Consider the following 24,863-nt stretch of genomic DNA (forward strand, 5'->3'; position numbering starts at 1 on the left):
TCATTGTTTACCAGTCAACGCCCTACATGGTTTACCTGCCAACTCACTTAATTGTTTACCTGTCAACACACTACATGGTTTACCTGTCAACACACTTCATTGTTTACTTGTCAACACACTACATGGTTTACCTGTCAACACACTTCATTGTTTACCTGTCAATGCCCTACATGGTTTACCTGGCAACACACTTCATTATTTACCTGTCAACACACTTCATTGTTTACCTGTCAACGCCCTACTTGGTTTCCCTGTCAACACACTTCATTGTTTACCTGTCAACGCCCTACATGGTTTACCTGTCAACACACTTCATTATTTACCTGTCAACACACTTCATTGTTTATCTGTCAATATATTTTATTGTTTACCTGTCAACACACTTCATTGTTTACCTGTCAACACACTTCATTGTTTACCTGTCAACACATTTCATTGTTTACCTGTCAACACACTTCATTGTTTACCTGTCAACATTATTGTTTACCTGTCAACACACTTCATTGTTTACCTGTCAACATTATTGTTTACCTGTCAACACACTGCATTGTTTACCTGTCAACACACTTCATTGATTACCTGTCAACACACTTCATTGTTTACCTATCAACACACTTCATTGTTTACCTGTCAATGCCCTACATGGTTTACCTGGCAACACACTTCATTATTTACCTGTCAACACACTTCATTGTTTACCTGTCAACGCCCTACTTGGTTTCCCTGTCAACACACTTCATTGTTTACCTGTCAACGCCCTACATGGTTTACCTGTCAACACACTTCATTGTTTACCTGTCAACACACTTCATTGTTTACCTGTCAACACATTTCATTGTTTACCTGTCAACACACTTCATTGTTTACCTGTCAACATTATTGTTTACCTGTCAACACACTTCATTGTTTACCTGTCAACATTATTGTTTACCTGTCAACACACTGCATTGTTTACCTGTCAACACACTTCATTGTTTACCTGTCAACACACTTCATTGTTTACCTATCAACACACTTCATTGTTTACCTGTCAACACTCTTCATTGTTTACCTGTCAACACTCTTCATTGTTTACCTGTCAACACACTTCATTGTTTACCTGTCAACACACTTCATTGTTTACCTGTCAACACACTTCATTGTTTACCTGTCAACACACTTCATTGTTTACCTGTCAATGCCCTACATGGTTTACCTGCCAACACACTTCATTGTTTACCTGTCAACACGCTTCATTGTTTACCTGTCAACGCCCTACATGGTTTACCTGCCAACACACTGCATTGTTTACCTATCAACACCCTTCACTATTTACCTGTCAACGCCCTACATGGTTTACCTGACAACACACTGCAATGTTTACCTGTCATCACACTTCATTGTTTACCTGTCAACACACTTCATTGTTTACCTGTCAACATCCTTCATTGTTTACCTGTCAACACACTTCATTGTTTACCTGTCAACACACTTTATTGTTTACTTGTCAACACACTACATGGTTTACCTGTCAACACACTTCATTGTTTACCTGTCAATGCCCTACATGGTTTACCTGTCAACACACTTCATTGTTTACCTGTCAACACACTTCATTGTTTACCTCTCAACACACTTCATTGTTTACCTGTCAACACACTTCATTGTTTACCTGTCAACACTCTTCATTCTTTACCTGTCAACACACTTCATTGTTTACCTGTCAAGACACTTCATTGTTTACCTGTCAACACTCTTCATTGTTTACCTGTCAACACACTTCATTGTTTAACTGTCAACACACTTCATTGCTTACCTGTCAACGCCCTACTTGGTTTCCCTGTCAACGCCCTACATGGTTTACCTGTCAACACACTTCATTATTTACCTGTCAACACACTTCATTGTTTATCTGTCAATATATTTTATTGTTTACCTGTCAACACACTTCATTGTTTACCTGTCAACACACTTCATTGTTTACCTGTCAACACACTTCATTGTTTACCTGTAAACACACTTCATTGTTTACCTGTCAACACACTTCATTGTTTACCTGTCAACATTATTGTTTACCTGTCAACACACTTCATTGTTTACCTGTCAACATTATTGTTTACCTGTCAACATTATTGTTTACCTGTCAACACACTGCATTGTTTACCTGTCAACACACTTCATTGTTTACCTGTCAACACTCTTCATTGTTTACCTGTCAACACACTTCATTGTTTACCTGTCAACACACTTCATTGTTTACCTGTCAACACACTTCATTGTTTACCTGTCAACGCCCTACTTGGTTTCCCTGTCAATGCCCTACATGGTTTACCTGTCAACACACTTCATTATTTACCTGTCAACGCACTTCATTGTTTATCTGTCAATATATTTTATTGTTTACCTGTCAACACACTTCATTGTTTACCTGTCAACACACTTCATTGTTTACCTGTCAACACACTTCATTGTTTACCTGTCAACATTATTGTTTACCTGTCAACACACTGCATTGTTTACCTGTCAACATTATTGTTTACCTGTCAACACACTGCATTGTTTACCTGTCAACACACTGCATTGTTTACCTGTCAACACACTTCATTGTTTACCTGTCAACACACTTCATTGTTTACCTGTCAACACTCTTCATTGTTTACCTGTCAACACACTTCATTGTTTACCTGTCAACACACTTCATTGTTTACCTGTCAACACACTTCATTGTTTACCTGTCAACACACTTCATTGTTTACCTGTCAACACACTTCATTGTTTTCCTGTCAACACACTTCATTGTTTACCTGTCAACACACTTCATTGTTTACCTTTAAACACACTTCATTGTTTACCTGCCAACACACTTCATTGTTTACCTGTCAACACGCTTCATTGTTTACCTGTCAACGCCCTTCATGGTTTACCTGCCAACATACTGCATTGTTTACCTATCAACACTCTTCACTATTTACCTGTCAACGCCCTACATGGTTTACCTGACAACACACTGCAATGTTTACCTGTCATCACACTTCATTGTTTACCTGTCAACACACTTCATTGTTTACCTGTCAACATCCTTCATTGTTTACCTGTCAATACACTTCATTGTTTACCTGTCAACACACTTTATTGTTTACTTGTCAACACACTACATGGTTTACCTGTCAACACACTTCATTGTTTACCTGTCAACACACTTCATTGTTTACCTGTTAACACACTTTATTGTTTACCTGTCAACGTCCTACATGGTTTACCTGCCAACACACTTCATTGTTTACCTGTCAACGCCCTACATGGTTTACCTGTCAACACACATTTCATTGTTTACCTGTCAACACACTTCATTGTTTACCTGTCAACACACTTCATTGTTTACCTGTCAACGCCCTACATGGTTTACCTGTCAACACACTTCATTGTTTACCTGTCAACGCCCTACATGGTTTACCTGTCAACACACTTCATTGTTTATCTGTCAACACACTTCATTGTTTACCTGTCAACACACTTCATTGTTTACCTGTCAACGCCCTACATGGTTTACCTGCCAACTCACTTCATTGTTTACCTGTCAACACACTACATGGTTTACCTGTCAAAACACTTCATTGTTTACTTGTCAACACACTACATGGTTTACCTGTCAACACACTTCATTGTTTACCTGTCAATGCCCTACATGGTTTACCTGGCAACACAGTTCATTATTTACCTGTCAACACACTTCATTGTTTACCTGTCAACGCCCTACTTGGTTTCCCTGTCAACACACTTCATTGTTTACCTGTCAACGCCCTACATGGTTTACCTGTCAACACACTTCATTATTTACCTGTCAACACACTTCATTGTTTATCTGTCAATATATTTTATTGTTTACCTGTCAACACACTTCATTGTTTACTTGTCAACACACTTCATTGTTTACCTGTCAACACACTTCATTGTTTACCTGTCAACACACTTCATTGTTTACCTGTCAACATTATTGTTTACCTGTCAACACACTTCATTGTTTACCTGTCAACATTATTGTTTACCTGTCAACACACTGCATTGTTTACCTGTCAACACACTTCATTTTTTACCTGTCAACACACTTCATTGTTTACCTGTCAACACACTTCATTGTTTACCTGTCAACACTCTTCATTGTTTACCTGTCAACACACTTCATTGTTTACCTGTCAACACACTTCATTGTTTACCTGTCAACACACTTCATTGTTTACCTGTCAACACACTTCATTGTTTACCTGTCAACACACTTCATTGTTTACCTTTAAACACACTTCATTGTTTACCTGTCAATGCCTTACATGGTTTACCTGCCAACACACTTCATTGTTTACCTGTCAACACGCTTCATTGTTTACCTGTCAACGCCCTACATGGTTCACCTGCCAACACACTGCATTGTTTACCTATCAACACCCTTCACTATTTACCTGTCAATGCCCTACATGGTTTACCTGACAACACACTGCAATGTTTACCTGTCATCACACTTCATTGTTTACCTGTCAACACACTTCATTGTTTACCTGTCAACGCCCTACTTGGTTTCCCTGTCAATGCCCTACATGGTTTACCTGTCAACACACTTCATTATTTACCTGTCAACGCACTTCATTGTTTATCTGTCAATATATTTTATTGTTTACCTGTCAACACACTTCATTGTTTACCTGTCAACACACTTCATTGTTTACCTGTCAACACACTTCATTGTTTACCTGTCAACATTATTGTTTACCTGTCAACACTGCATTGTTTACCTGTCAACACACTTCATTGTTTACCTGTCAACATTATTGTTTACCTGTCAACACACTGCATTGTTTACCTGTCAACACACTTCATTGTTTACCTGTCAACACACTTCATTGTTTACCTGTCAACACTCTTCATTGTTTACCTGTCAACACACTTCATTGTTTACCTGTCAACACACTTCATTGTTTACCTGTCAACACACTTCATTGTTTACCTGTCAACACACTTCATTGTTTACCTGTCAACACACTTTATTGTTTACTTGTCAACACACTACATGGTTTACCTGTCAACACACTTCATTGTTTACCTGTCAACACACTTCATTGTTTACCTGTTAACACACTTTATTGTTTACCTGTCAACGTCCTACATGGTTTACCTGCCAACACACTTCATTGTTTACCTGTCAACGCCCTACATGGTTTACCTGTCAACACACATTTCATTGTTTACCTGTCAACACACTTCATTGTTTACCTGTCAACACACTTCATTGTTTACCTGTCAACGCCCTACATGGTTTACCTGTCAACACACTTCATTGTTTACCTGTCAACGCCCTACATGGTTTACCTGTCAACACACTTCATTGTTTATCTGTCAACACACTTCATTGTTTACCTGTCAACACACTTCATTGTTTACCTGTCAACGCCCTACATGGTTTACCTGCCAACTCACTTCATTGTTTACCTGTCAACACACTACATGGTTTACCTGTCAAAACACTTCATTGTTTACTTGTCAACACACTACATGGTTTACCTGTCAACACACTTCATTGTTTACCTGTCAATGCCCTACATGGTTTACCTGGCAACACAGTTCATTATTTACCTGTCAACACACTTCATTGTTTACCTGTCAACGCCCTACTTGGTTTCCCTGTCAACACACTTCATTGTTTACCTGTCAACGCCCTACATGGTTTACCTGTCAACACACTTCATTATTTACCTGTCAACACACTTCATTGTTTATCTGTCAATATATTTTATTGTTTACCTGTCAACACACTTCATTGTTTACCTGTCAACACACTTCATTGTTTACCTGTCAACACACTTCATTGTTTACCTGTCAACACACTTCATTGTTTACCTGTCAACATTATTGTTTACCTGTCAACACACTTCATTGTTTACCTGTCAACATTATTGTTTACCTGTCAACACACTGCATTGTTTACCTGTCAACACACTTCATTTTTTACCTGTCAACACACTTCATTGTTTACCTGTCAACACACTTCATTGTTTACCTGTCAACACTCTTCATTGTTTACCTGTCAACACACTTCATTGTTTACCTGTCAACACACTTCATTGTTTACCTGTCAACACACTTCATTGTTTACCTGTCAACACACTTCATTGTTTACCTGTCAACACACTTCATTGTTTACCTTTAAACACACTTCATTGTTTACCTGTCAATGCCTTACATGGTTTACCTGCCAACACACTTCATTGTTTACCTGTCAACACGCTTCATTGTTTACCTGTCAACGCCCTACATGGTTCACCTGCCAACACACTGCATTGTTTACCTATCAACACCCTTCACTATTTACCTGTCAATGCCCTACATGGTTTACCTGACAACACACTGCAATGTTTACCTGTCAACACACTTCATTGTTTACCTTTAAACACACTTCATTGTTTACCTGTCAACGCCCTACATGGTTCACCTGCCAACACACTTCATTGTTTACCTGTCAACGCCCTACATGGTTTACCTGTCAACACACTTCATTGTTTACCTGTCAACGCCCTACATGGTTTACCTGTCAACACACTTCATTGTTTATCTGTCAACACACTTCATTGTTTACCTGTCAACACACTTCATTGTTTACCTGTCAACGCCCTACATGGTTTACCTGCCAACTCACTTCATTGTTTACCTGTCAACACACTACATGGTTTACCTGTCAAAACACTTCATTGTTTACTTGTCAACACACTACATGGTTTACCTGTCAACACACTTCATTGTTTACCTGTCAATGCCCTACATGGTTTACCTGGCAACACAGTTCATTATTTACCTGTCAACACACTTCATTGTTTACCTGTCAACGCCCTACTTGGTTTCCCTGTCAACACACTTCATTGTTTACCTGTCAACGCCCTACATGGTTTACCTGTCAACACACTTCATTATTTACCTGTCAACACACTTCATTGTTTATCTGTCAATATATTTTATTGTTTACCTGTCAACACACTTCATTGTTTACCTGTCAACACACTTCATTGTTTACCTGTCAACACACTTCATTGTTTACCTGTCAACACACTTCATTGTTTACCTGTCAACACACTTCATTGTTTACCTGTCAACATTATTGTTTACCTGTCAACACACTTCATTGTTTACCTGTCAACATTATTGTTTACCTGTCAACACACTGCATTGTTTACCTGTCAACACACTTCATTTTTTACCTGTCAACACACTTCATTGTTTACCTGTCAACACACTTCATTGTTTACCTGTCAACACTCTTCATTGTTTACCTGTCAACACACTTCATTGTTTACCTGTCAACACACTTCATTGTTTACCTGTCAACACACTTCATTGTTTACCTGTCAACACACTTCATTGTTTACCTGTCAACACACTTCATTGTTTACCTTTAAACACACTTCATTGTTTACCTGTCAATGCCTTACATGGTTTACCTGCCAACACACTTCATTGTTTACCTGTCAACACGCTTCATTGTTTACCTGTCAACGCCCTACATGGTTCACCTGCCAACACACTGCATTGTTTACCTATCAACACCCTTCACTATTTACCTGTCAACGCCCTACATGGTTTACCTGACAACACACTGCAATGTTTACCTGTCATCACACTTCATTGTTTACCTGTCAACACACTTCATTGTTTACCTGTCAACACACTTCATTGTTTACCTGTCAACACACTTCATTGTTTACCTGTCACCACACTTCGTTGTTTACCTGTCAACACTCTTCATTGTTTACCTGTCAACACACTTCATTGTTTAACTGTCAACACACTTCATTGTTTACCTGTCAACGCCCTACTTGGTTTCCCTGTCAACGCCCTACATGGTTTACCTGTCAACACACTTCATTATTTACCTGTCAACACACTTCATTGTTTATCTGTCAATACATTTTATTGTTTACCTGTCAACACACTTCATTGTTTACCTGTCAACACACTTCATTGTTTACCTGTCAACACACTTCATTGTTTACCTGTCAACACACTTCATTGTTTACCTGTCAACACACTTCATTGTTTACCTGTCAACACACTTCATTGTTTACCTGTCAACACACTTCATTGCTTACCTTTAAACACACTTCATTGTTTACCTGCCAACACACTTCATTGTTTACCTGTCAACACGCTTCATTGTTTACCTGTCAACGCCCTTCATGGTTTACCTGCCAACATACTGCATTGTTTACCTATCAACACCCTTCACTATTTACCTGTCAACGCCCTACATGGTTTACCTGACAACACACTGCAATGTTTACCTGTCATCACACTTCATTGTTTACCTGTCAACACACTTCATTGTTTACCTGTCAACATCCTTCATTGTTTACCTGTCAACACACTTCATTGTTTACCTGTCAACACACTTTATTGTTTACTTGTTAACACACTACATGCTTTACCTGTCAACACACTTCATTGTTTACCTGTCAACACACTTCATTGTTTACCTGTCAACATTATTGTTTACCTGTCAACACACTTCATTGTTTACCTGTCAACATTATTGTTTACCTGTCAACACACTGCATTGTTTACCTGTCAACACACTTCATTGTTTACCTGTCAACACTCTTCATTGTTTACCTGTCAACACACTTCATTGTTTACCTGTCAACACACTTCATTGTTTACCTGTCAACACACTTCATTGTTTACCTGTCAACACACTTCATTGTTTACCTGTCAACACACTTCATTGTTTACCTGTCAACACACTTCATTGTTTACCTGTCAACACACTTCATTGTTTACCTTTAAACACACTTCATTGTTTACCTGCCAACACACTTCATTGTTTACCTGTCAACACGCTTCATTGTTTACCTGTCAACGCCCTTCATGGTTTACCTGCCAACACACTTCATTGTTTACCTGTCAACGCCCTTCATGGTTTACCTGCCAACATACTGCATTGTTTACCTATCAACACCCTTCACTATTTACCTGTCAACGCCCTACATGGTTTACCTGACAACACACTGCAATGTTTACCTGTCATCACACTTCATTGTTTACCTGTCAACACACTTCATTGTTTACCTGTCAACATCCTTCATTGTTTACCTGTCAACACACTTCATTGTTTACCTGTCAACACACTTTATTGTTTACTTGTTAACACACTACATGGTTTACCTGTCAACACACTTCATTGTTTACCTGTCAACACACTTCATTGTTTACCTGTTAACACACTTTATTGTTTACCTGTCAACGTCCTACATGGTTTACCTGTCAACACACTTCATTGTTTACCTGTCAACGCCCTACATGGTTTACCTGTCAACACACATTTCATTGTTTACCTGTCAACACACTTCATTGTTTACCTGTCAACACACTTCATTGTTTACCTGTCAACGCCCTACATGGTTTACCTGTCAACACACTTCATTGTTTACCTGTCAACGCCCTACATGGTTTACCTGTCAACACACTTCATTGTTTATCTGTCAACACACTTCATTGTTTACCTGTCAACACACTTCATTGTTTACCTGTCAACGCCCTACATGGTTTACCTGCCAACTCACTTAATTGTTTACCTGTCAACACACTTCATTGTTTACTTGTCAACACACTACATGGTTTACCTGTCAACACACTTCATTGTTTACCTGTCAACGCCCTACATGGTTTACCTGGCAACTCTTCATTGTGTTGGCAACATCACTAATTAAACGTATGCAATAATTTTTATAAGATGCAAGTTGTGATTATTTGTTGAAAATTGAGGTTATGAGGTATTAGGTAAAGTGACACTCACGATTGTTACTGTGTTGTTTTGAATTGTAACCGATGATAATTTATCTGTCATATATCACGTATGATAATTTAACTATGCTAAGACCTCAAAACATATTAAACTTATATTACCGGAAAGATACTTATCCATGGATTTGAAGTGTGGTAATGTGGCTGTTGAATACCTGCACCAACGTAAAAGTTACCTATTTGTGAGATAGCAGCCAACACGTTTATTCTGTGCTTGATTTCAGTATAGCCAGTACACCTCCGCTGCGGGCAGGGAGTTCCGTCCCAAATTTTTTTTATTACTGACTCCGGGAAATAGGGGTTTTATTTAGATTATTTTAATACTTATAATTTAATTTAATTTATAGAATCATTTTTTAATATAATCATTCCTTAGGCTGAAACTGTTACGGTTATAGTAGGTCATCAGATTTGGTTGTTGTTGTTGTTGATTTAAGGGCGATGACGATCGTCGGATCCGATGAGCCCCGGTGTACCTGTAAAAGGTTAATCGCGAAGCCCGGCAAGGTGAAACGCCAAGCCGAATCTCGAAACGAGTGACACCAATCACTGGAAATTATTATGCCTCGCGTCAAAGAAACGCAGACAGGCAGATGATTTTGGAGCCCTATGTTACGGCCCTCTCGGGTCGCAATCGGGTTCTTTCTCTGATGTAAGTAGAGTTTGGGTATCCGGCCCCAAGCTAGTAGTGGCTTTGAAGGGATGTGATCCTTAACGCAAGTAAATTAAAGGGGAAGGGAAATAAAGGCAAAAACTTAATAATATAATTATTACCGTCACCATAAATAGGTTACAAAAAATATAAAAGGTTACACAGGGGGAGGAATAAACACTATAATACATGACGTAGTCTTCCTCTGAAGACTCTGGACGTTCGCGGTGCTCAATGATGCTAAGCTCTTGGTCCTCTTGTGGCCTCACGACGAATCCTTCGATTCTCTTGAGTTTACCCTGGCCACAGGCCAGCCAAATCACAGTTCCACTGGGGGCACCATCGTGGAGGCCTTCAACCACAAATCCAGCCTCTAGCTGGCAGGTTCCAATCAGCAACGCTGGTTAGGCCACTCCACGATCGATACTAAGGTCGCGAGCCCTAGTCAGGAGCCTCGTGTGATCCCACAGGTCACTCTCCTCACTACAACACCCCAGTGGTTAAGCGTCTCCACCAGTCAGTCCCGGGTATGACAATCCCTCAGCTGCCACGTCACAGGCAGGCTAACACCACAGTGTTTATCCGGGGGGTGACTCACAGCTGCTGCAGCAAATACTTGGAGACAAGAAGGCTGCCTTGGGTAGACTGATCCAACTTCCATTACAGCAGTCCCAGGTCGACTCTGTAATCAGACACGTCATCAGTAATAGGGACACTCTAGGGCACCTCACTTACAGGCTTAGACACAAACGCCCAACGTATCCACTCCATAGATGGCGTGGCTGTCTAAGCTCCACCTCACCAGAGGTCAGCAGCGGCTGTGTTATGAACTGATCAGGACGGGAAACTAGCCCTTCAGGCCAGTATATCTCGTCCTCACTAGGTGGCTTCGTCCATTTGGAGGGGGTTTCGGGAGCTGACCCACAGATGGCGCGGTCGTCACTGCTCCATGCTCGGACGCTGGGCTCGGGTCCGTAACACCTCCCCAACAAAAAGAATTTGGTTTGGGTCTCTATAAAGAAAAACACAAACCAAATTAGTACGTGGATACAACTCCACACGTACACTATAAACTGGAGTGATGAGGCTGTCTTGTTCACAGAACTGTCCTAAGGAGAAACCCTGGCACAAAGGAAACTTGAAGATGGAAGACAATGACCTGCCTGACGTAATTTTCCACACCCTCACCGAGATGTTAAGCAGGAACATAATCTCACGTGTCTCGAGTAAGGATTGGTATAGACTCGATCTGGGGCGACTCGACACTTCCCTGTGTCATGGCACCGATGATGGCTGGTCACAGACGGTATTTCTAGTACCGGTCCGCCGGTCCTTCAGGGAGACGGGAACCTGGAATACAGGGGTCTGATAATTTAAAGTGACAGCGAGAGTTAAATCAGTACTCACAGCATACTCCTTTACTAGGCCCACACCTAGTTCCAACAGGGCTGCTTGTATACCGCAGATGGTGTCTGCTCTGCCACCGTCAGGTCGACCAACGTTCCGCATAACTCTGAATCCAGGCTCAGCAGTCATGCAGGGGGTGTCAACCTGTCGGAAATAGTCACTCATAATATCATCTCTCGTACCTCCTGTATCTATCATCACCTTCCAGGTCCCTCCTTCGACTGCACTACTCACAGTGCACGTCTCCAATCCCTGGGGTCTTTTCACGATGTTCAAGGGAGCCATCGTCCGTCGGGTCGTCCACTGGTCCTTACTGAGAACACATACGAGAACAAAACCAAATACCGCTAGGAAACATTTGGTCAACTGAGGGATAAGCTTCCTGGGCCTGTAATGTCCATAACCGGCTATATCCATTAGCCTAGTTTGGACCGAAGAGGGCACTAGGACCTTCACACATACCTCCGACGTCTGGGGAATCTCTGGCCGGTTCAATGAACGCTGTACCTTGCCATACCGCAAATACACATCCGCCTTCGCTCCAGACTCTTTGGTATCCGTGGGTACTTGCACACGAGGCCTCTCTTCTCGCTCAGTCGCTTCTGCCATCGTAACCTCATGTTCCTTATTGGGAGAAGAATCAGGAGACTCTGCTAGAACGTTCTCAATCTGTCGGGTAGAGGACAAATTAAACATATTACTTAATTCCGGGTCTGGCTGTACCTGGATATTACCAACGCCTGCCGTTACCTCGGACCTTGCTGTTCCGGCTGACTCGTCCGCGACCTTGGGATGATTGTTGCTCCAATCTGTCACCAAGTCGTTGGCTAGTATCACGTCAATCCCAGCTATAGGTAGGGTATCGACTACTGCCAACGCACATGTGCCGCTGAAGTAAGGCAAGTCGAGATGTACCGGCACTAAGGGGGCGACATACTGCGTCCTAGGAAACCCGACTAGGACAACTTTTTGTCTCCTATCCACACTCACTCCCTCGGGTAACGAGCTACTCACGATCAGGGACTGGGCTGCTCCACTATCTCTGAGCACTACAACAGATCTACCAGTATGACCACTCGATACATACCCGCTTGAAGTGTGAGGGGAAAACAATCTGGATTCTTCCTGACTAGTCATCAGGGACGGGGTTCCCTCTCGTGGTGTCACACAGCTCACTAACATCACCTCCCTACGTGGGCCGCTACCTCTTCTGCCTCGGCACATAGCAGCTACATGCCCTTTCTGCCCACAAGTCCAGCACACCATATTCCTCCTCGGACTCCGGTGTTTCGGACTGTTAGGACTAGTCCTTCGAGGGCTACTTGGGGGCGTCTTCCCAGCGCTTCGTGGGACTGGTCTCTCTTCTTCCTGACGAGGTTTGTCAAACCGGCGTGGGTAATTCCTCGGGACGTACTTAGCAGAAGGCCTGTGCGTCAGGATGTATTCCTCAGCCATGGTGGCTGCCGCATTCAAGGTCTCCACCTGCTGCTCCTCTAAGTACGTCTTTAGAACTCCAGACAGACAGTCTTTGAAGTCCTCTAACAGTATGAGCTGCTCGAGGTCTTCTTTGGTCTCCACCTTCCGAGAGGCACACCATTCCTGGAAAAGTCGCTCCTTGATAGTGGCGAATTCGGTGAAAGTGTGCTCTGAGGTCTTTTTCAGGTTCCTGAACTTCTGCCTGTAAGCCTCGGGTACCAATTGGTACGCCATGAGCACGACATTCTTCACCTTGTCATAATCGCCGGAGTCGTCAAGGGACAACGTGGAGTAGGCGATTTGGGCCTTCCCAGTCAAGACTGACTGTATCATGATGGCCGAATTCTCCCTTGGCCACTCCAAAGAGGCAGCGACTTTCTCGAAGGCCACGAAGAACTTCGACACTTCCTTCTCATTGAATTTTGGGACCATTTTGATGTTCCTCACCGGATCGAAAATACTTGTTTCCATTCTTTGCCTCCCACCACCTAACCGCAATACTTCTAGTTCATGTTGTCTCTGTCTTTCTTTTTCTTCTCTCTCTCGCTGTTTCTCTTCTCTTTCTCGCTCTTCTCTCTCGTTTCTCTTCTCTTTCTCGCTCTTCTCTTTCTCGTTTCTCTTCTCTTTCTCGTTCTTCTCTTCTTTCTTCTCTTTCTAATTCTAAACGCCTCATCGCCAATTCTTTATCTTTCATCTCCATTTCTTTATCTTTTAATTCTCGTTCTATTTCTAACTTCTTCCATTCTATCTAACGATTTATTTCCAAGGCACGCATTTTTGCTGTTAGCAAGCTAATATTCAGCTCACCTGCATCGCTGTCAATGTCACTGCCCTTATCTTCCTTTTCAGTGGAAGCTACTTCCTCACTTTCTTTTGTACCTTGTGCCTCACTTTCCTGTTTCTCATCGGCCTTCAAATGCCGGTGAACCTTAGACAAGATCTCCACACGGGAATCGCTGGCACGTATCTTGATCTCCAGGTAGGCACTCACCAGTACGAGTTCCTGTTTGCCCAGATATTTCAATCTGGCAAGACAGTCCTCCCTGTTCAGAAAAGCCTGAACATCGTCCAGATCGTCGATGGTCGATTTTTCTGCCATTGTCACTTGGTACACTAGCACTTAATACACCGCTTCACTTTAGCACTTAACGCACCGAGCACTGTTCTACGTCAATATTGCACTTTACCGCACCAAACACTGCACTTGCCAATATTGCACGTAATTACACCGGGCACCGCACTACACAATATTGCACTTAATCACAGCGAGCATTTCACTCTACAATATTGCACTGAATCACTCTGAGCACCGCACTACACAATATTGCACTTAATCACAGCGAGCACCGCACTGCACAATATTGCACTTAGTCACTCCGAGCACCGCACAGGACGTATAACGTCCTAATAGTCACACACAGGGGGAATTATTTACAGGGATCACGCCACTTCACCACCCCTGTCAAACATACTTGACAAGGGGTCGGATCCCGCTGGGGATGCCAATTATGTTACGGCCCTCTCGGGTCGCAATCGGGTTCTTTCTCTGATGTAAGTAGAGTTTGGGTATTCGGCCCCAAGCTAGTAGTGGCTTTCAAGGGATGTGATCCGTAACGCAAGTAAATTAAAGGGGAAGGGAAATAAAGGCAAAAACTTAATAATATAATTATTACCGTCACCATAAATAATATATAAAAGGTTACACAGGGGGAGGAATAAACACTATAATACACGATGTAGTCTTCCTCTGAAGACTCTGGACGTTCGCGGTGCTCAACGATGCTAAGCTCTTGGTCCTCTTGTGGCCTCACGACGAATCCTTCGATTCTCTTGAGTCTACCCTGGCCACAGGCCAGCCAAATCACAGTTCCACTGGGGGCACCGTCGTGGAGGCCTTCAACCACAAATCCAGCCTGTAGCTGGCAGGTTCCAATCAGCAACGCTGGTTAGGCCACTCCATGATCGATACTAAGGTCGCGAGCCCTAGTCAGGAGCCTCGTGTGATCCCACAGGTCACTTTCCTCATTACAACACCCCAGTGGTTAAGCGTCTACACCAGTCAGTCCCGGGTACGACAATCCCTCAGCTGCCACGTCACAGGCAGGCTAACACACCAGTGTTCATCCGGGGGGGGGGGACTCACAGCTGCTGCAGCAAATACTTGGAGACAAGAAGGCTGCCTTGGGTGGACTGATCCAACTTCCATTACAGTAGTCCCAGGTCGACTCTGTAATCAGACACATCATCAGTAATAGGGACACTCTAGGGCACCTCACTTACAGGCTTAGGCACAAACGCCCGACGTATCCACTCCATAGATGGCGTTGCTGTCTAAGCTCCACCTCACCAGAGGTCAGCAGCGGCTGTGTTATGAGCTGATCAGGACAGGAAACTAACCCTTGAGGCCAGTATATCTCATCCTCACTAGGTGGCGTCGTCCATTTGGAGGGGGTTTCGGGAGCTGACCCACAGATGGCGCGGTCGTCACTGCTCCGTGCTCGGACGCTGGGCTCGGGTCCGTAACACCCTAGGAGACCCTCAGAGTGACAAGCACTGGCCCCGCCCCACACAGAGAACCCTGTGTAGAAAAACCAAAAATTTGGCCTTCAACTAAAACGCAAAAGTCACCCAGTGCCCTCTGGCAGAGCAGACGCCGGCCGCCCACCACGACTGAGGGCACACCAGGAGCCCACCAAGACCCACCAACTGCCGGTACTTCTCGGCCAAGCCGGCGCCGGACACCATCACCCCGCCGGGAGAACCAGCCAGAACACGTGAATAAATCTATTAACAACCCAGTGACCCAAGGCGATATGTGCGCCAGGCGTCGTATAACTGGACCGTTGAAGAGAAATGTCAAACGGCAGGTTCAAATCCAAAATTGAAAAACCAAACGTGATCTGGTGACTCCCAAGAGCCATCGGTTCGTCCAGAGGCGTCCAGACGTCCACTCGTTGTCAACACACTTCATTGTCAACGCCCTAAATTATTTACCTGTCAACACACTTCATTGTTTGTCAAGGTTGAACCAGGAGTCCAGATTTGGTTGTGAAATGATTTTTTGGTGACGTGGCAAACATTTACTGTTATTCGTCTTCAAATGACAATCGTTAGGTCACATCCCTTTAGGACTAACTTATTTAATTAAATTTATGATTTGATTAACCCAAAAACATCAGTAATTTCTTATTGCATGTTGTGTTAAATAATTTATATATGCTGTGGAAAGTTTCCCATAAGGAAAACTTCTGACATGAATGAAAAATTTCTAACTGACAGACAGATGAGGGCGGTAATTCAGAGACAAAGTATCTGACTAGAGGAGTGTTACTAGTGGAGTACCACAAGGTTCAGTTCTTGAACCAGTAATCTTCATCATCTAGATAAACGATCTTCCAGAAAGAATACAGAATTATATGAACATGTTTGCGAATGATGTTAAGATACTGTGGAAGAAAGGAGATGCGGACGATTGTCATGCCGTCCAAATTGATCAAGATAAAATAAGTGCTTGATGCATCAAGTGATAAATGGAATTCAATGTGAATAAATGTTTTATTATGTTATGGAATGTGGAATCGGAGAAAATAGACCACACACAACTTACGAATTATGTGGGAAGGAATTAAAGAATTAAAATAAAAAATGAGATCTACGGGTAGTTTTGGATTGTAAATTGTCACCAGAGAAATACGTAAAGAACATTGTGAGAGGAGTGTATGCATCGCTTTTCAACTTCAGACATGCTTATAATTACATGGACGGTGAAATAATGAAGGAACTGTTCATGACTTTTGTGAGACCAAAATTGGAATATGCAGTAGTTGTATGGTGCCCATATATCAAGAAGCAGATTAGTAAACTGGAAAAGGTACAACGGCAAGCTACAAAATACCTTATGAAACTAAAAAACAAGAGTTACAAGGAGAGACTAGAGGCGTTAAACATGCTAAAATTAGAAGACAGAACATAAGAGTTGATATGATCACCACTTACAAAATACTAACAGCAATCAACCAAATTGACAAAGAAGAATTTCTGAAACAAGTATCTTCAAGAACAAGGTGGCCAAAAAAATATTAGACAGTTTTCTTTTGCAAAAAGAGAAGGCAGTTGGAAAAGGCTAAGTGAGAAGGTGATGGCCAAAACCGTCAGCAGTCTCAAACCATTACACGACAAAAAGTAATGGGACACCACGAGTGAAGTTCTCAACTTGTAACTACACTTACGTAATTATGTACCGTATTGAAAATTTTATACGAGTTAACGAATTTGAAAAGAGTATAGGGTGAGGGAGGTAGAGGGGTGGATGGAAGGAGTGAGGATGATTGGTCAGGTGAAAGGGAAAGTTCAGAATGAGTGACAAAGAATGAGAAAAAGGAGGAAAGTAAAATAGAGTAAACGTAAACTAATTATTACTGACTGGTGTAGACAGTCAATTAATGTAATTATCAGAGAGTCGATTAGTGTAACTGATTTTCTTGATTATAAAAACATTTGCTTGATTATCGATTCAGGTGCCGAGAGTTAAAGTAACTTGGAGTTCCAGAGAAGTGTCTCATGAACCTACCGTGCCTTGCTTGGTTGCAGTGTAACGTAAAGTAATTGCAGCGGGCTGCTAGTTTCATTGCATTGTTACTTAATTGCAGAGTGCTACAAAGGATTGTGTTAGCGTAATTCATCACTAAGTAGCAGAGTAATGGATTAATCATTAGTTTGTCGTCTGTGAGATGAAGAGTTAAAATAGAATTGACAGGGGGTTACCAGTGTTGTGTTAACCCAGCTAGTTATTTAGATCTCACTCTGCAGGACTTTTTTGGATGTTGTGATTATATCATTTGCATCACAGGGTGCTGCGAATAATTTTGATTGCAATGTTGCGTCTTCAGGGGGTACACCCGTGTTCATTTTTTTTTTTTTTTTTTTTTTTACTTGCAAGCATGCTTATAAGTACAATAAAAGTAAACAAATACAACATAGAACAGAACAAAATGACAAAGCACAAACGTGCAAAAACATAAAGGAACAAATGTACTAAACACAAAAAATGCCGGCCGGAAAGGCCGACCACAAAACAACAATAATTACAAACAAAATACAACAATTAAGTTAAACATAGTGGAATACAATACAGAAATAACACACCAAAACATTAAATATACAGAACAAGGCTACCAGCTCCACGAACACACACGGAGAGGCACCAACACAAAACGAAAATAATAATAATAATAACAAGAAAGGAATACAAGTAATACAACAAACAAAAAGAAAAGCACAATGGCAAAACACGCCAAAAAGCATAAACCCAGACCGGGTCACGCCAACAGCCTGAAGGGCACTCAACACTACACAAACAAACGCACAAACATCATCATAAAAACATAGAACCACAAAGCATAACATAAGAACACGACATCCACAACCAGACACACACACGAACCAAACCCCGGACCCAGGAACCGGACACACACACACACAAGCCACACAAATAAACCCACAACCACAAACCGGAGCACGCAGGAAACGAGAAACAAACCCGCCCAACCCGGTAGAGGGAGCTGGTCGGCCGAGCGGACAGCACGCTGGACTTGTGATCCTGTGGTCCCTGGTTCGATTCCGGGCGCCGGCGAGAAACAATGGGCAGAGTTTCTTTCACCCTATGCCCCTGGTACCTAGCAGTAAAATAGGTACCTGGGTGTTAGTCAGCTGTCACGGGCTGCTTCCTGGGGGTGGAGGCCTGGTCGAGGACCGGGCCGCGGGGACACTAAAAAAGCCCCGAAATCATCTCGAGATAACCTCAAGATAACCCACTCAAACACACCCGACCCGCACCCCACAACCATGCACACAAATGGAAACAACCCACAATACACAAAGGAATCATGAGTGAGGAATACATTTCTCAGAGACAGAACCATACGTCTCCGAAGCCCAAGGATACTTTCGCTTGAAGGCCTCCCAAATCAAATATTCCCTGTCGGTAAGGGGACGATCCCCCAGCCGCCGTGGGCCCCTTCATAAACTCGGGAATCTTCAGATCAAGCGGAAAAGCCACTCCTTAAGCTCACCGGCGCAAGTCGCATAACGAGGCTGAGGAGCGCAAACCACGTCCTTCAAGGTAGCAGACGACACCGAAGAAGCGTACGAGAGCTGCCGAGACGGCCGCGTCGCTTACGCACAGGAGCAGGGGACAATCGACAAGATGGTAACACCTCCACCGAGACCGCAGGAGACACAGAAGAGATGGCCGGAGATGGAAGAGGTGTCGAGACCGCAGCCGATGAAACGGGGAACGAGGAAGGGGTTACAGAACCCCCCTAGCGAGCAGCCTTTTTCAACACCACCACCAGGCCACCCCGCTCACCACGAACCTCAGCAGGGGGAACCACCCCCCATGAGGAACCGGAGGTGAGTACACACACATACACCAAACACATACATACATACCAAACACATGCACACATATACCCACACATACACTAAATAATTGTACTGAATGTAAAAAATAGCATTAAAAGTCAAAAACTGTTGTCTGTAAATTTGTCGCCCCCAAAACACCAAGATTTTGTTTGATATTGATGTATTTTCAATGTTAAAAAGACGACTTTTTACAAATAGTTACAGTTTTACCTCTCTATAAGCAAATTAAGGTGGCAGAGAAACGATTTGTTTGCTGGGTAATTTTATGCATCTATAAGTCAATTGAAATTGTTTCCATACTAAAGGAACCATTATGTGACATCTCAGACATACTCGTTACTTTCTCCATATATTATATAAATGCCCACTTTGAAAGTAATTTATACATTATTAAGTATTTAGTACAAACTCTAACTTTTAATTTAATACAAGATACATTAATACATTTACGTTTCGGTTGTTTGCAATACGCGAGAGCAACGGTACTTGTTATAGGTTATAAATAATCTATAACCCATTAGCCTCATGATGGTGACCATAAGCTGGGTCACAACAAACACATATTGATAATATCCGGTGACAATAACCTCAGCAGCTGAAGCAATTTAATCAGAAGAGGAAAATAGAAGAGCCAACTAAGTTTATATAATGATATTCTGGGCATATTTGTTGTTAAAGGAATTTCTCACCCAGAAGTTGCCTCAATCAGGGATTTGATAATTATATCGTTTAATACGAAAATATTTTCCAAGGTAAATTTAGACAAATACCACAGTGCAGGAATACTCTAATACACAATGTATATATTTTCATTATATTTGCAACAGAGGAGGTCACTAGAAACAAGATGCTTCAATATGGTGTTGTGGAGAGGAAACACATGAGAGTAGCGTGTATGGCCGTGGTTCTCCTGCTGGTCGCCTACTGCTACATCACACACTTCAGCCCTCCCCTACACCAACCACTACCTCCCCTACAACAACCTCTACCTCGCCACCCATCAACAACGAACGTGTCAAGCAGCCTCACTACAAACGTAAGTCTCGTGGTCTCTTAAGTGCTCTGTCACCATCGTCACCCGAGAGCATTGTGCTCCTGGGGTGTTGTTGCTGAGGTTCAGGCGAGCAGGGAACACTTGTGTTGCTCTAGCACTGTATAAAGTGACAAGTCTACTTTATGGTGAAAATTGGTCCTAATATATTGATTTAAACAGAGATTGTTGAGGTATCTCAGTATTAGTGTTGCTGATTGATTTGTTTGTTTAATGCACTTGTGTGAGTGTTGATACCTAACCTAACCTAGCTGTGTGAGTGTTGATACCTAACCTAACTTAGCTGCGTGAGTGTTGATACCTAACCTAACTTAGCTGCGTGTGTGTTGATACCTAACCTAACCTAGCTGCGTGTGTGTTGATACCTAACCTAACCTAGCTGTGTGAGTGTTGATACCTAACCTAACCTAGCTGCGTGTGTGTTGATACCTAACCTAACTTAGCTGTGTGAGTGTTGATACCTAACCTAACTTAGCTGCGGGAGTGTTGATACCTAACCTAACTTAGCTGCGTGAGTGTTGATACCTAACCTAACCTAGCTGCGTGAGTGTTGATACCTAACCTAGCTGCGTGAGTGTTGATACCTAACCTAACCTAGCTGCGTGAGTGTTGATACCTAACCTAACTTAGCTGCGTGAGTGTTGATACCTAACCTAACCTAGCTGCATGAGTGTTGATACCTAACCTAGCTGCGCGAGTGTTGATACCTAACCTAACTTAGCTGCGTGAGTGTTGATACCTAACCTAGCTGCGTGAGTGTTGATACCTAACCTAACCTAGCTGCGTGAGTGTTGATACCTAACCTAGCTGTGTGAGTGTTGATACCTAACCTAACTTAGCTGCTTGAGTGTTGACACCTAACCTAACTTAGCTGCGTGAGTGTTGATACCTAACCTAGCTGCGTGAGTGTTGATACCTAACCTAACCTAGCTGCGTGAGTGTTGATACCTAACCTAACTTAGCTGCATGAGTGTTGATACCTAACCTAACCTAGCTGCGTGAGTGTTGATACCTAACCTAACTTACCTGTTTGTATGTTGATATTTAACCTAACTTAGCTCTTTGTATGTTGATACCTAACCTAACGAAGCTGCGTGTTTGTTGATACCTAACGAAGCTGTGTGTGTGTTGATACCAAGCTGTGTGAAAGTTGATACCTAACCTAACTTAGTTGTGTGTGTGTGTTGATACCTAATCTAACTTATCTGTGTGAGTGTTGATACCTAACCTAACTTAGCTGTTTGTATGTTGATATTTAACCTAACTTACTGTGTGTGTGTGTGTGTGTTGATACCTAACCTAGCTTACTGTGTGTGTGTTTGTTGATACCTAACCTATCCAAACTGTGTGTGAGTGTTGATTCCTAAACTAACTTAACCTAACCTATCCTTACCTAGCTGTGCCTGAATGTTGATCACTGTTATGTCCAACAGTGTTGATCACTGTTTAAAAGGGGCCTCGTAGCCTGGTGGATAGCGCGCAGGACTCATAATTCTGTGGCGCGGGTTCAATTCCCGCACGAGGCAGAAACAAATGGGCAAAGTTTCTTTCACCCTGAATGCCCCTGTTACCTAGCAGTAAATAGGTACCTGGGTGTTAGTCAGCTGTTACGGGCTGCTTCCTGGGGGTGGAGGCCTGGTCGAGGACCGGGCCGCGGGAACACTAAAGCCCCGAAATCATCTCAAGATCTCAAGATAACTCTTGACCTCTGGGTATGGTTCCTCTGGTTTTGCAGTTGTAAAATAGAAATAAATGCTTACTAACTACAATTGTCTAGGGATACAAAAGTAAACCGCTTAATATGCAAAGCAATATACTTTAAGTAAGGGTAACAAAGGAACATACAAACAAATAAATGAAAAACAGGCAGCTAGAAATATTATTGCACCAGAATGAAATAACATCTATATAAATAAAAATGGAAATGTTCGTTTGTTCAAAATCGCTAATCTCCGAAAGTTCTTAATCGATTGCTTTGAAATTTTGACACAACGTTGCATTCGAATAGGCGCGTCTTTTTCTATATCTACTATATACATGCCTCACCTGTGACAAGAAAAAACATGATTTTTTTTTTAAACAGCGCCATCTGATGGACGTGAGGGCTACACAGGCTGTAATCTCCAAAAGTTCTTCACTAATTGCTTTGAAATATTGACACAACGTTGCATTCGAATAGGCGCGTCTTTTTATGTGCCTGCTATATAGATGCCACCCCTGAGACAGGTAAAAACATGCGTTTTTGAAAAACAGCGCCATCTGTTGCACATAATGGCAACATGCACGTTATACCAAATATGTCACGAATTCCATTTAATTTTTTCCGATTGCATTGATAAATTTGATTTCCATAGATTTCTATAAATTATATTTTTTTGGGGAATTATTTTTTGTGACATTGTGTTGGAACTGTGTGTGTTCTTTACCATACCGTTCTTTTCGAATGTATAATTTTTTTTTTTTTTTTTTTCATTTTAGCAGGCATAATCCTGCGCGGGCCCTAAGCCTCTGGCTGGCCCACTAAGTGATGCTTGTTTCTGGTTTACTTGGGCGGAAGAGAGTATTCATGACTCGTATGGTCGCGTCAGTAAGATTTTGCCATATGTGTTTAACAACTTCCTCTGCTCTGTTGAATCTAAGGTGAAATCTGAACGGGGTTGTAACTGTGCACTGTGTTAGATAATGGTCCAGCGGTCTGTCGGGCAATCCTCCACAGTGTTGACATTTCCTCTCATCTTCCGGAACCTGTAAGCCCATGCACATGGGTATCCAAGCCTGATGCGATGTAAGTGCACTTCTGTTGTTCTACTGCCCCCTTTCATCAAACTAAGTGGTTCGTAGTTGGTTGAATTCTTGTACCAACCCGCAGATCCTGATGTTGCAACTGCTGTGGTGTGGTCACTGTACAACATTCGCATTGCTCTGTTTCGAATTACTTTCTTCATCTGGGATAGACTCTGTGGTATGTAAATGTCTACATTTCCCCTCTTAGTAGCAAGTTTTGCAGCTTCGTCTGCAATGTCATTTCCTATTAGTCCCACAAGACTTGGCACCCAGTTGATAAGTACCCGTCGGCCTTGTCGTTTGAGTGTGTGCATGAATGACAAGACATTTGTGATCAGATGGATGTTATCACATATGTGTTCGTGTTGCAAGGTTTCAATGGCGGTTCTCGAATCTGTATGGATGATAACATGTTGTCGGTGTTCAGCAAGAGCATGTTCCAAAGCCTTTTGAATGGCTAGCAACTCTGTTTGTAAAGTCGAACACCCATTTGAGAGCCTCCAACTATATACAGAGTTTCCTGCTTTAACTGCAGCTCCGGTTTCATGTCCCTGCTGGTCTACTGACCCATCCGTGAAGTAAGTGAAGCTGTCGGATGCCATGTTCGCTTCTATATGCATCTGTGCAATGTTACGTAGCAGATGAGGATGTGTCTGGTTCTTCTTTCCTTCAAGAGCCATAATCTTAAAGTCCGCTGGCAGAGATTCCCAAGGGGCTTGTATAACAAAGTCTGCATGTATGTCGTCGACACCCCTCTCAGTGACTGTGTTTGCCATATCGAACGTATCGATGGTGTTTATCGCACAATGGGTCCACCTGTTGCCATTGGAGGCTCTTCTGTCCAGAGTAAGTGCTCCAGTGATTATATCTTTAAGTGAACTGATTCTAGGTCTAGTCAATATCTTGGTCAGCATGCACGCAGCAATCCCCTTTACCCTTATTTCAAGCGACGTTAGCTTTGTTTCGAGTCTTAGGTTCAGTATTTTAGTCCATCTGGGAGCACCTGTTATGATTCGCAATGCATCATTTTGAAGAACCTCAACGTTCGCCCACTGACCAGGAGAAAGAGTGAGTAAGGCAGGTGCTGCATAATCAACCAGGGAACGAACGGCGTGTATGTAAAACATTCTCAACACTCTGTGTCCCGCTCCTAGACGGGGCCCTGTGATTGCTCTCATTATATTCATTCGTGACTTTGCTCTCTCCTTTAGATATTGAATTTGCTTATTGAATGTCATTTTAAAATCAATCCAC

The 24,863-nt window shown here is 42.4% G+C and overlaps 1 protein-coding gene across 1 annotated transcript in view; it reads left to right on the forward strand.

The window, feature by feature from the left end:
- Positions 1–24,863, forward strand: part of LOC123762450 (uncharacterized) — a 234,445-nt gene that overhangs the window by 59,601 nt on the left and 149,981 nt on the right. Inside the window, exon 2 of the mRNA XM_069326780.1 lies at positions 20,602–20,810. Coding sequence (XP_069182881.1) covers positions 20,622–20,810 — 189 coding nt within the window. The 5' untranslated portion in view covers positions 20,602–20,621. The remainder of the gene's footprint in view (positions 1–20,601; positions 20,811–24,863) is intronic.

Source organism: Procambarus clarkii, chromosome 2 (genome assembly GCF_040958095.1).
Source record: "Procambarus clarkii isolate CNS0578487 chromosome 2, FALCON_Pclarkii_2.0, whole genome shotgun sequence".
NCBI lineage: Eukaryota > Metazoa > Arthropoda > Malacostraca > Decapoda > Cambaridae > Procambarus > Procambarus clarkii.